The following is a 13,712-nucleotide window of genomic DNA, read 5'->3' on the forward strand; positions in this document are numbered from 1 at the left end:
TTGTCATTTTAGCAGATGCTCTTATCCAGAGCAATTTGGGGTAATTACCTTGATCAAAGTAACAATCGACCTCCTGTAACGTCCTCTTCTCTCTCTCTCTCGCTCTCTCACTCTCTCTCGCTCTCTCTTTCTGGCTGACTTAACACATCTAATGTTTGATAACTGGGTTTTGGCATTTCATAATAGGACTCATGTGGGTTCAACCTTTATACTACAGGAACAGTTGCAAAACACATCAAGTATCTGTGTTGTGTAATCTTGCGTGTGACGTCTTGTTTGGGTGCCAGCAGTGTTTGATGGACCTGCTTTCTAGGTTTTAAGTAATTTGTTTCAGCGTCAGTCTCTTTCTCTCATGCTCTTCTTCACCCCTCTCCTCGCTCTTTCCAGCTGGCCCCAGGTGAGAGTGCCTGGTCCTGCGCCTCCATCTTCCACCGGGCCTACTCCTACCTGGAGCTTTCCCTCCTCTTCCAGCGGCCCTTCCTCACGTACAGCCTGGCCATCACCTTATTCAACTGTGGCTACTTTGTGCCTTACGTCCACCTGGTGGCCCACAGCCGCCACGAGGGCTTCTCCCAGTATCAGGTTTGAATGAGCCTATTTCACAATTACATCACTGTGTAAACAATGGGATTTTAGAGATTATCCAAAATGATTATCGATTACCAATTGTTTTGTTCAGTTTTTGTTGCTCTGATTGGTAGATGCATAGATTCATGTCAACTGTTTCAATCTTATCCAGGCTGCCTTTGTCATCTCAGCCACGGGTGTGACGGACATCGTGGGCCGTGTGGTGTCCGGCTGGGCCTCGGACCTAGGCCGGCTCCGTCTGCTCCACATGCTGGTCCTCTGGACGGGCCTGTTGGGCCTCTCCCTCCTCTTGCTGCCCCTGGGCTCCCTGGGGGGGTCCTACCCGGGCCTGCTCATCATCAGCCTAGCCTACGGGTTCTGCGCCGGCGCCATGACTCCCCTGGTGTTCGCGGTGGTGCCGGAGATCGTGGGCATGGAGCGGATGCTGGGCGCCCTGGGGCTGCTACAGATGATCGAGAGCGTCGGGGGGCTGCTGGGGGCACCGCTGTCAGGTACGAGAGATACTGGAGAAGAGTGGAGCAGCCGTTGACTGCTGTTGGATGTTGAAGGAATTGGGGATAGATTGCAGAGTGCACTCCTGTTCCCCAAGTTTGGCCACCTTTGCCCTAAGTGTTGCTCTAAGGACATTTTTGTTCTGTTGACCCCGTAATGGTTGAGGTCAAGATTGGGAACTTTTCTGCATTCTGTCCCCCCCCCCTCACCTGCATGCTAGCTCATCCATCCCTCTACGTATAGTTTTACGTAACTCCCTCACACAGAAACACGTTTTAGCAAGATGACCCCCAGGTTAGCCCCATGTGTTTCAAGTCTTTATGGGTGACCTGTCTTGACCTTGAGGTACCATGTAAGGGGAGAAGAGGCCATATGTAACCTAATAGAGGCTCCATATACATTGAGTGTACAAAACATTAGGAACACCTGTCCTTTCCATGACATGACCAGGTGAATCCAGATGACAGCTATGATCCCGTATTGATGGCACTTGTTAAATCCTCTTCAATCAGTGTAGATGAAGGGGAGGAGACAGGTTAATGAAGGATTTTTAAACCTTGAGACATGGATTGTGTATGGTGCCATTCAGAGCGTGAATGGGCAAGATAAAATATTTAAGTGCCTTTGAACAGGGTATGGTAGTAGGTGCCAGGTGCACTGGTTTGGGTGTGTCAAGAACTGCAACGCTGCTGGGTTTTTCACCATCAAGAATAGTCAGACACCCTAAGAACATCCAGCCAACGGCAGGCCAGGTCATTTATGAAATAAGACAAAGGAGGCTGACAAAGCTGACACGAATTGTGCAATACAACATTGGTGCCCAAAGACCTATAAAAGACCCACAACTCGTCGTACCTTCACACGAATGGGGTACGCTAGCCGACGACCTTACAGCGTTCCACTTCTTTCAGCAAAAAAACAAGAAACTGCTGTTGCAGTGGTATGTAGAAAACCACAGTGGTATGTAGAAAACCACAGTGGTATGTAGAAAACCACAGTGGTATGTAGAAAACCACAGTGGTATGTAGAAAACCACAGTGGTATGTAGAAAACCACAGTGGTATGTAGAAAACCACAGGGGTATGTAGAAAACCACAGTGGTATGTAGAAAACCACAGTGGTATGTAGAAAACCACAGTGGTATGTAGAAAACCACAGTGGTATGTAGAAAACCACAGTGGTATGTAGAAAACCACAGTGGTATGTAGAAAACCACAGTGGTATGGAGAAAACCACAGTGGTATGTAGAAAACCACAGTGGTATGTAGAAAACCACAGTGGTATGTAGAAAACCACAGTGGTATGTAGAAAACCACAGGGGTATGTAGAAAACCACAGGGGTATGGAGAAAACCACAGGGGTATGGAGAAAACCACAGGGGTATGTAGAAAACCACAGGGGTATGTAGAAAACCACAGTGGTATGGAGAAAACCACAGTGGTATGTAGAAAACCACAGGGGTATGGAGAAAACCACATGAGCACAAGCGTCGATCATGCTGCCTGTCAACATTGCAGGCTGGTGGTGATGGTGTGATGCTGTGGATTGTGTTTTCCTGGCACACACTTGGCCCCTTGATTAAAGTGGAGCAACGTTTCAATGCCACAGGATATCTGAACATCACTGCCGATCAGGTGCATCTCTTCATGGCAACTGTATCCGTCCGCAAATAGATTTTTGTCAGTAAGATGATGTCCCGTGCCGCAAGGCTAGGATTGTCCTGGAATGGTTCCACGAACATGACAGTGTGTTCAGCTTACTGCAGTGACCTGCAAAATCACCAGATCTCAATCTAATTGAGCATCTGTTGGATGAGATGGAACGAGCTATTCAGAGTAGAGGTCGACCGATTATGATTTTTCAACGCCGATACCGATACCGATTATTGGAGGACCAAAAAAGCCAATACTGATTAATCGGACGCTTTTTTTAAATTAATTTTTATTTATTTGTAATAATGACAATTACAACAATACTGAATGTACACTTATTTTAACTTAATATAATACATCAATAAAATCAATTTAGCCTCAAATAAATAATGAAACATATTCAATTTGGTTTAAATAATGCAAAAATAAAGTGCTGGAGAAGAAAGTAAAAGTGCAATATGTGCCATGTAAGAAAGCTAACATTTACGTTCCTTGCTCAGAACATGAGAACTTATAAAAGCTGGTGGTTCCTTTTAACATGAGTCTTCAATATTTCCAGGTAAGAAGTTTTAGGTTGTAGTTATTATAGGAATTATAGGACTATTTCCCTCTATACCATTTGTATTTCATTAACCTTTGACTATTGGATGTTCTTATAGGCACTTTAGTATTGCCAGTGTAACATTATAGCTTCCGTCCCTCTCCTCGCTCCTCCCTGGGCTCGAACCAGGAACACAAGACAACAGCCACCCTCGAAGCAGCGTTACCCATGCAGAGCAAGGGGAACAACTACTCCAAGGCTCAGAGCGAGTGACGTTTGAAACGCTATTAGCGCGCGCTAACTAGCTAGCCATTTCACTTCGGTTACACCAGCCTCATCTCGGGAGTTGATAGGCTTGAAGTCATAAACAGCGCAATGCTTGACGCACAAGGAAGAGCTGCTGGCAAAACGCACGAAAGTGCTGTTTGAATGAATGTTTACGCGTCTGCTTCTGCCTACCACCGCTCAGTCAGATACTTACATACTCGTATGCTTGTATGCTCAGTCAGATTATATGCAACGCAGGACACGCTAGATAATATCTAGTAATATCATCAACCATGTGTAGTTAACTAGTGATTATGATTGATTGATTGTTTTTTATAAGATAAGTTTAATGCTAGCTAGCAACTTACCTTGGCTTACTGCATTTGCGTAACAGGCAGTCAGTCTCCTTGTGGAGTGCAGGTCGTTATTGCGTTGGACTAGTTAACTGTAAGGTTGCAAGATTGGATCCCCCGAGCTGACAAGGTGAAAATCTGTCATTCTGCCCCTGAACGAGGCAGTTAACCCACCGTTCCTAGGCCGTCATTGAAAATAAGAATGTGTTCTTAACTGACTTTCCTAGTTAAATAAAGATTAAATAAAGGTGTAAAAAAAATAAAAAATAAAAAAAAACGGCAAAATCGGTGTCCAAAAATACCGATTTCCGATTGTTATGAAAACTTGAAATCGGCCCTAATTAATCGGCCATTCCGATTAATCGGTCGACCTCTAATTCAGAGTTAAGATCCATTACCAGACAACTTGACACAACTTTGGGAAGCATTGGTGTCAACATGGGCCAACATCCCTGTGGAACGCTTTCGACACCTTGTAGAGTCCCAGGCCTTACGAATTGAGGCTGTTCTGAGGGCAAAAGGGGGTGCAACTCAATATTAGGAAGGTGTTTTTAATGTTTAGTGTACTCTTGACACTTAAAAATGTCAACTAGTCAACAGCGGGTCAAATCAGTTGATGATTAGCTAACCATGTTAAACCTTTGGCCTACCTGTTGGATATCCATACAGTCCAAGTGCTTTATTGCGCTCACTCTCTGGCCATTTGACCTCCCACACACTTTCTCCATCCCCCACCTCCCCTCTAGGTTACGTTCGGTTATGTTCTTATGCTCTCTGTCTGTCTTGGTCTCTCACTCTCTCTCTCTCTCAACTCAATTTAAAGGGTTTTATTGGCATGGGAAACATATGCTTACGTTGCCAAAGCAAGTGAAATAGATAATTAACCAAAGTGAAATTAACTAGTTCCAAAGGAATAGAGACATATCAAATGTCATATTATGGCTATATACAGTGTTTTAATGATGTGTAAAATAGTTAAAGTACTAAAGGGAAAATAAATAAACATAAATATTGGTTGTATTTATAATGGTGTTTGTTCTTCACTGGTTGCCATTTTCTTGTGGCAACTGGTCACAAATCGTGCTGCTGTGATGACACACTGTGGTATTTCACCCAATCGATATGGGAGTTTATCCAAATTGTTTTTGAATTCTTTGTGGGTCTGTGTAATCTGAGGGAAATGTGTCTCTAATATGGTCATACATTTGTCTGGAGGTTAGGAAGTGCAGCTCAGTTTTCACCTCATTTTGTGGGCAGTGTGCATATAGCCTGTCTTCTCTTGAGTCAGTTCTGCCTACGGCGGCCTTTCTCAATAGCAAGGGTATGCTCACTGAGACTGTACATAGTCAAAGCTTTTTAAAATTTTGGGTCAGTCACAGTGGTCAGGTATTCTGCCACTGTGTACTCTCTGTTTAGGGCCAAATAGCATTCTAGTTTGCTCAGTAATTATCTTTTTGTTTTCTCATGATTTGGCTGGGTCTAATTGTGTTGATGTCCTGGAGCTCTGTGGGGTCTGTTTGTGTTTGTGAACAGAGCCCCAGGACCGACTCTTCTCCAGGTTCATCTTTCTCTAGGTGATGGCTTTGTTATGGAATGTTTGGGAATCGCTTCCTTTTAGGTAGTTGTAGAATTTAACGGCTCTTTTCTGGATTGTGATAATTAGCGGGTACCCTGCATGTATTATTTGGTGTTTTACGTTGTACACAGATTATATTTTTGCATGCAGAGTCTCAATTTGGTGTTTGTCCCATTTTGTGAGTTCTTGGTTGGTGAGTGGACCCCAGACCTCACAACCATAAAGGACAATGTGTTCTATAACTGATTCAAGTATTTTTAGCCAGATCCTAGTTGGTATGTTGAATTTTATGTTCCTTTTGATGGCGTAGAAGGCCCTAGATCATTGTTATACTAATTTCCGCGACGCATATAAGGCCCTCCCCCGCCCCCCTTTCGGAAAAGCTGACCACGACTCCATTTTGTTGATTCCAGCCAACAAACAGAAACTCAAACAACAAGCTCCCGCGCTCAGGTCTGTTCAACGCTGGTCCGACCAATCTGAATCCACGCTTCAAGACTGCTTCGATCACGCGGATTGGAATATGTTCCGCATTGCGTCCAACAACAATATTGACGAATATGCTGATTCGGTGAGCGAGTTCATTAGGAAGTGCATTGACGATGTCGTACCCACAGCAACGATTAAAACATTCCCAAACCAGAAACCGTGGATTGACGGCAGCATTCGCGTGAAACTGAAAGCGCGAACCACTGCTTTTAACCAGGGCAAGGTGACCGGAAGCATGACCGAATACAAACAGTGTAGCTATTCTCTCCGCAAGGCAATCAAACAGGCTAAGTCCCAGTACAGAGACAAAATCGAGTCGCAATTCAACAGCTCAGACACAAGAGGTATGTGGCAGGGTCTACAGTCAATCACGGATTACAAAAAGAAAACCAGCCCCGTCGCGGACCAGGATGTCTTGCTCCCAGACAGGCTAAACAACTTTTTTGCCCGCTTTGAGGACAATACAGTGCCACTGACACGGCCCCCTACCAAAACCTGCGGGCTCTCCTTCACTGCAGCCGAGGTGAGTAAAACATTTAAACGTGTTAACCCTCGCAAGGCTGCAGGCCCAGACGGCATTCCCAGCCGCGTCCTCAGAGCATGCGCAGACCAGCTGGCTGGTGTGTTTACGGACATATTCAATCAATCCTTATCCCAGTCTGCTGTTCCCACATGCTTCAAGAGGGCCACCATTGTTCCTGTTCCCAAGAAAGCTAAGGTAACTGAGCTAAACGACTACCGCCCCGTAGCACTCACTTCCGTCATCATGAAGTGCTTTGAGAGACTAGTCAAGGACCATATCACCTCCACCCTACCGGACACCCTAGACCCACTCCAATTTGCTTACCGACCCAATAGGTCCACAGACGACGCAATCGCAACCACACTGCACACTGCCCTAACCCATCTGGACAAGAGGAATACCCATGTGAGAATGCTGTTCATCGATTACAGCTCAGCATTTAACACCATAGTACCCTCCAAACTCGTCATCAAGCTCGAGACCCTGGGTCTCGACCCCGCCCTGTGCAACTGGGTCCTGGACTTCCTGACGGGCCGCCCCCAGGTGGTGAGGGTAGGTAACAACATCTCCACCCCGCTGATCCTCAACACTGGGGCCCCACAAGGGTGCGTTCTGAGCCCTCTCCTGTACTCCCTGTTCACCCACGACTGCGTGGCCATGCACGCCTCCAACTCAATCATCAAGTTTGCGGATGACACTACAGTGGTAGGCTTGATTACCAACAACGACGAGACGGCCTACAGGGAGGAGGTGAGGGCCCTCGGAGTGTGGTGTCAGGAAAATAACCTCACACTCAACGTCAACAAAACAAAGGAGATGATTGTGGACTTCAGGAAACAGCAGAGGGAGCACCCCCCTATCCACATCGACGGGTCAGTAGTGGAGAAGGTGGAAAGTTTTAAGTTCCTCGGTGTACACATCACGGACAAACTGAATTGGTCCACCCACACAGACAGCGTTGTGAAGAAGGCGCAGCAGCGCCTCTTCAACCTCAGGAGGCTGAAGAAATTCGGCTTGTCACCAAAAGCACTCACAAACTTCTACAGATGCACAATCGAGAGCATCCTGTCGGGCTGTATCACCGCCTGGTACGGCAACTGCTCCGCCCACAACCGTAAGGCTCTCCAGAGGGTAGGGTAGTGAGGTCTGCAGAACGCATCACCGGGGGCAAACTACCTGCCCTCCAGGACACCTACACCACCCGATGTCACAGGAAGGCCATAAAGATCATCAAGGACAACAACCACCCAAGCCACTGCCTGTTCACCCCGCTATCATCCAGAAGGCGAGGTCAGTACAGGTGCATCAAAGCAGGGACCGAGAGACTGAAAAACAGCTTCTATCTCAAGGCCATCAGACTGTTAAACAGCCACCACTAACATTTAGCGGCCGCTGCCAACATACTGACTCAACTCCAGCCACTTTAAAAATGGGAATTGATGGAAATTATGTAAAAATGTACCACTAGCCACTTTAAACAATGCCACTTAATATAATGTTTACATACCCTACATTACCCATCTCATATGTATATACTGTACTCTATATCATCTACTGCATCTTGCCATCTTTATGTAATACATGTACCACTAGCCACTTTAAACTATGCCACTTTATGTTTACATACCCTACAGTACTCATCTCATATGTATATACCGTACTCTATACCATCTACTGCATCTTGCCATGCCGTTCTGTACCACCACTCATTCATATATCTTTATGTACATATTCTTTATCCCTTTACACTTGTGTGTGTGTATAAGGTAGTAGTTGTGGAATTGTTAGGTTAGATTACTTGTTGGTTATTACTGCATTGTCGGAACTAGAAGCACAAGCATTTCGCTACACTCGCATTAACATCTGCTAACCATGTGTATGTGACTAATAAATTTTGATTTGATTTGATTTCTTGCCTTGTCTCTCAGATCGTTCACAGCTTTGTGGAACTGCCAAGTTTACACCTTCACTTTTACAGTGAAACATTTTTTTCTAGGAAGTTGTCTAAAAGGGATTGAATTTGTTGTTGCCTAATTGTTTTTTGGTAGGTTTCCACACTATTTTCATTCCATCTATAGCATTTCTTAATATTATTCAGTTCTTTTGGCTTTGATGCCTCATGATTGCCTCTGTTCAAGTAGATTGATTTTGTTGTGATCTGATGGGGGTGTCAGTGGGCTGACTGTGAACGCTCTGAGAGACTTTGGGTTGAGGTCAGCGATAAAGTAGTCCGCGGTACTACTGCCAAGAGATGAGCTATAGGTGTACCTACCGTAGGAGTCTCCTCAAAGCCTACCATTGACTCTGTATTTTCTCTCACACTTTTCGCATTCCCTTTCTCCTTTTCCCTATCTGTGACCATCTGTAGTCTCCTAACACTCTCTCACCCCCTCTTTCCTTCCCTTTTCCAGAGGCCGCTCCTTTTCTCTCTTCCAAGGGTTGCCTCTTTCTCCCTCTCCACCCCCCCCCCCCCCCCCCTCTTTCTTACTCTTCTGGTTTTCTCTAATACATTTTCTCTCGCTCTGCAGGTTTGCTGAAGGACCTGACAGGCAGTTACACGGCCTCCTTCCTGGTCGCTGGTGGTTTCCTCCTGCTGGGTACCATGGTAACGACCACTTTGCCTCACTTCTTCTCCTGCACCGACCAGCGCCCTCTCCAGAGACACGCCCGCAACCATAACAACAAGCAGCAGAACCAGCAGAGCCCCGAGTCTGGCCTCATGACCAACTCCATATCAGAGAAACTCAACCACATAGATACCATACCGTACTCTCAACCGCAACTGGACCACAACAGCCTCCAGCCGGAACCAGAGTTGTACATGCCTTTAAACCGAAGCAGGTCCGATGATGCCACTACTAAATGCTGATTGGTTGCGCGACGTTAGCAACCAAACCTTACTTAGCCAATAGGGCGGCTGAATGCCTAGTTTCTCAGTGTAGTTTCCCCATTGGTCTGGGGACTACATGGTTAAGGTGCACGAGTGCTACAGGTTTATATTCCGAAGTCGTGTACATTTGTGGAGGAGGAAGACACAGACAGCAAGGCAAAAATAGAAATGGGTAGTGTGGGATGTCTACCGTACACATCCAACCCAGTCAGTGGGTTCATCAGACACAGTATATCGTGTTACATATGACTTGGCAGTGTTATGACCATGGCATTTCACACGCATAGCTTCTAACCAGAGGAGGCTGGTGGGAGGACCTATAGGAGGACGGGCTCATTGTAATGGCTGGAATGGAATCAATGGAACGGTATCAAACACAGCAACAATATGGAAACTCTGCTCCATTGACTCCATTCCAGTCATTACAACGAGCCCTTCCTCCTATAGCTTCGCCACTGCTCCATATGTCATCATGACTTTCAGAATTTGCTCATGTGAAGTCTTATTTAGTTTTCTAGCTGCAGAGAAAAGGTCAACATGGTGGGTGGCATCCAGTATAAGAAGTCCTCAGGCAACTCAGCTAGCTATACATCACAGACCATATCATGTGACAGACTAGTTCATGGCATATGTCCAACATTTTTTACCCTTCTCTCTCTCCATCCAAACAGGGCCTAGGGGTAGCCCACAGTAGGCTAGCATATCACTGCAGGATCAATGTAGGTGTACTCACAAGATCAACCACAGCTGGATGGCAGAATGTTTATTTTGTAAGGAACTTCTAAAAGTTAAACAAGTGACCGTTCACACCAGGGCCACCATTAGCATTCAATGTCTTCAATGAGAAAGGCGTCTGATTTGTTATTTTAAACTCTATCTCTACCCATACTAAATAGGGAGAGGAGAATCTGGTTTGAGTTATTTCCCCCACCCAACTCTCTGACTTGTCTAATCTAGTAGGCTATGCGTGAGTAAGATTAAGTAACACTAATCCGTTTTCTTTGAATCATTCTCTGGAATGATATATTCACATGACAGTCATTTGGTGTTCGATGTCAAAAAATAGATGATTGTTCTATGTGTTTACTTGTCTGACCCCTGGTATTATTCAACTAACTCCAGGCCACAGTCCCACAGTCAGGCTGCTATGAGGATATAAAGAGTTTCATTCTAAAACGCTATATATCCATTTTCAGAAATGTTTGTAAATTAGCTTTTGTAGTTTAAGGAACTTGTTAAAGAGATTGGTGTGTTTTTTCACTGTCTAATCATGCCACGGGGTTGTTCAATGACAGACATGTCATTGTTTGGAATCTATTACTTGATGGTTTCATTTCAGAGAGATAAATAATCATGTTTTGTTGCAAAACGCTATATATCCGCCTCACTCTCAGGAATAACTAGTACTGCTAGGTTTAACACGGTCAAATGTAATAAATAACGAAATTTTTTCATAAAGAACTGCACAAATGATACATTTGTTACATCAATATAATTTTTTAAAATCAATATAGTAATATGAGATCTGTAGGCTGTAAAATATGTACATTTGACATTTCAGTCATTTAGCAGATGCTCTTATCCAGAGCGACTTACAGTTCGTGCGTTCATCTTAAGATAGTTAGTTGAGACAATCACATATCACAGTCAAATATACACAATTCCAGCTAAACAATGGATATATAGAGTTTTGCAAATAAATAAATAAAATAAACACATCTAAAAATCTATGAATTAAAAGTTGGAAAACAGTCATATTTTACACTCATGAAGATACCCATAAGAAATCATTTCTGATGAAAAAACATGGGAAAATGGGCAGATATAGCATTTTTGGAACAAAAATCTTCATATAGACTGTCTATTCCTCATGTACAATAATATTATACAATCATATATTTTGGACTAAACACCAAATGAACTCCAAAAGATTGAGCTTAGTGTAGATAGAAGCACAGCCTCAATTTGTTGGGGCATGGACTCTACAAGGTGTCGAAAGCATTCCACAGGGATGCTGGTCCATGTTGACTCCAATGCTTCCCACAGTTGTGTCAGGTTGGCTGAATGTCCTTTGGGTGGTGGACAAGGGATCATAGCTTTCAGTCTACATCTTGAAAAGAGCAGGTGTTCTTAACGTTTTATATACTCAGTGTACATCTAGACTTCCAAGTTTTTGAAAAGATCATCAAAAGACAAGGTGTTTTCCCAAAGCAAGTATGGAATAGGCTACCTACTGACATGTAGTCACTCATTGGCAGTGTGCTCTCCTAGTTTCCTGAACTTTCTCAGTTCAGTCAATCAACGCAATCTTCTGTTGACTGATTATCAAGTGCTGTTTAAATTGTATGTAGTTACTCTCATGTACATTTCTCTTGTTCATAATTTATTTCCATGTTTTTTCATTCTTTTTTGCAAGGTGAGGGCTAGACAATTTTGCCCCTGACCCAAATCTGTTCGTGCTGTCTTGCAACTCCTCTGATCATTGTCCCGCCGAACAATTTGATAGATCTGGGACCAGGCTAAGACAATCATGATCTGGATTTGGTTGGCAGAGCACTTCTAGGTAATCTAATTGGTCAGTTGATACTTTTGTCAGTAACTATGTTTACATGCACACCAGAGGAGGCTGGTGGGAAGAGCTATAGGAGTATGGGCTCGTTGTAATGGCTGGAATGGAATGGTATCAGACATGGAAACCACGTTTGACTCCATTCCATTTATACCATTCCAGCCATTACAACGAGTCGTTCTCCTATAGCTCCTTCCACCAGCCACCACTGATGCACACAGTATTCCGGATAATAGCTCATATCCCATTTAAGGTCTTGTTCAGGATATGCTGTTTACATGCAATTTTGCTATCCCGCTTATAAGTATTTCTGTATCCATGAATAAACAAAATATTCCTAATTTGCCCAGGGATGGCAGGATGATTTTTTGACGGGATGAGGGGGACTATTTTGATATTTTTCGTCTTATAATTTTCGACATTAACTAGGCTTTTTGTTAGTCAACTTGTCTATAACTAGATACATGCAGCTTCTCTTCTGTCATTACTTGGTGTTGGTGCTCTAGAATACTAAATTAAGCCTTCGACACCAGAAGGTCGGGGTGGCAGCGTAGCCTAGTGGACTAGTAACCAAAAGTGTTGGACTAGTAACCAAAAGGTTGCAAGTTCAAATCCCTGAGCTGACAAGGTATAAATCTGTCGTTCTGCCCCTGAACAAGACAGTTAACCCACTGTTCCTAGACAGTCATTGAAAATAAGAATTTGTTCTTTGCTGACTTGCTAAATAAAGGTAAAAAAATTAAAATATATGTCATTAAATACACAACACGTAATGAGGGAATGAAAACCAGGTGTGTGGGAAAACAAGACAAAACAAATGGAAAAGGAAAAATGGACCGGTGACGTCGATCGCCTGAACAAGGAGAGGAACCGACTTCGGCAGAAGTCGTGACATCCCGTTTGCAACAAACATGCATCATGTTTGTAATACTGCAAAAAATGTGGCAAAGCAGTTCACTTTTTGTCCTGAATGTGTTACGTTACTGAGTATCACTCTCCATATATTCAAGCATAGTGGTGGCTGCATCATGTAATGTAAGGATAAAAAGTAAACAGAATGTTCCTGAGTGGGAATGAATACATCAACAATTTTGTTGACATCAGTAAAGTTTTGTCTTCCATTTCTGCTTCTCTTGAGGGACCTTGGAGATTACCCACTCAGGAACCCTCACTGTCTTCTTGGTAAGCAACTCCAGTGTAGATTTGGCCTTGTGTTTTATTGTCCTGCTGAAAGGTGAATTCATCTCCCAGTGTCTGGCGGAAAGCAGACTGAATCAGGTTTCCTCTAGGATTTTGCCTGTGCTTAGCTCCATTCTGTTTACTTTTTATCCTGAAAAACTCCCCAGTTCTTAACGATTACAACCATACACATTACACTTTGCTTTCAGGACAAAAAGTGAACTGCTTTGCCACATTTTTTGCAGTATTACAAACATGATGCATGTTTGTTGCAAACAGGATGTCACGACTTCTGCCGAAGTCGGTTCCTCTCCTTGTTCGGGCGATGTTCGGCGGTCGACGTCACCGGTCTTCTAGCCATCGCCAATCCATTTTTCATTTTCCATTTGTTTTGTCTTGTTTTCCCACACACCTGGTTTTCATTCCCTCATTACGTGTTGTGTATTTAACCCTTTGTTCCCCCCCATGTCTTTGTGTGGAATTGTTTTTTGTAAGTGCTTGTGCACATTGTTGTCTGGTGCGCGATGGGTTTTGTACTTTTTTATTCTGGATACCGGTGGTTTTGAATATTAAACTGCTCTGGTTATTACCCA

The 13,712-nt window shown here is 43.9% G+C and overlaps 1 protein-coding gene across 2 annotated transcripts in view; it reads left to right on the plus strand.

Annotated features, from left to right (window-relative positions):
* Positions 1–13,712, plus strand: part of slc16a13 (solute carrier family 16 member 13) — a 42,118-nt gene extending 28,406 nt beyond the window's left edge. For both annotated transcript variants that reach the window (XM_071379106.1, XM_071379105.1), the window contains exons 6-8: positions 388–582; positions 740–1,079; positions 9,010–13,712. In XM_071379106.1, the coding sequence (XP_071235207.1) occupies positions 388–582; positions 740–1,079; positions 9,010–9,350 (876 nt within the window). In that variant the 3' untranslated portion in view covers positions 9,351–13,712. The remainder of the gene's footprint in view (positions 1–387; positions 583–739; positions 1,080–9,009) is intronic.

Source organism: Salvelinus alpinus, chromosome 31, assembly GCF_045679555.1.
Source record: "Salvelinus alpinus chromosome 31, SLU_Salpinus.1, whole genome shotgun sequence".
NCBI lineage: Eukaryota > Metazoa > Chordata > Actinopteri > Salmoniformes > Salmonidae > Salvelinus > Salvelinus alpinus.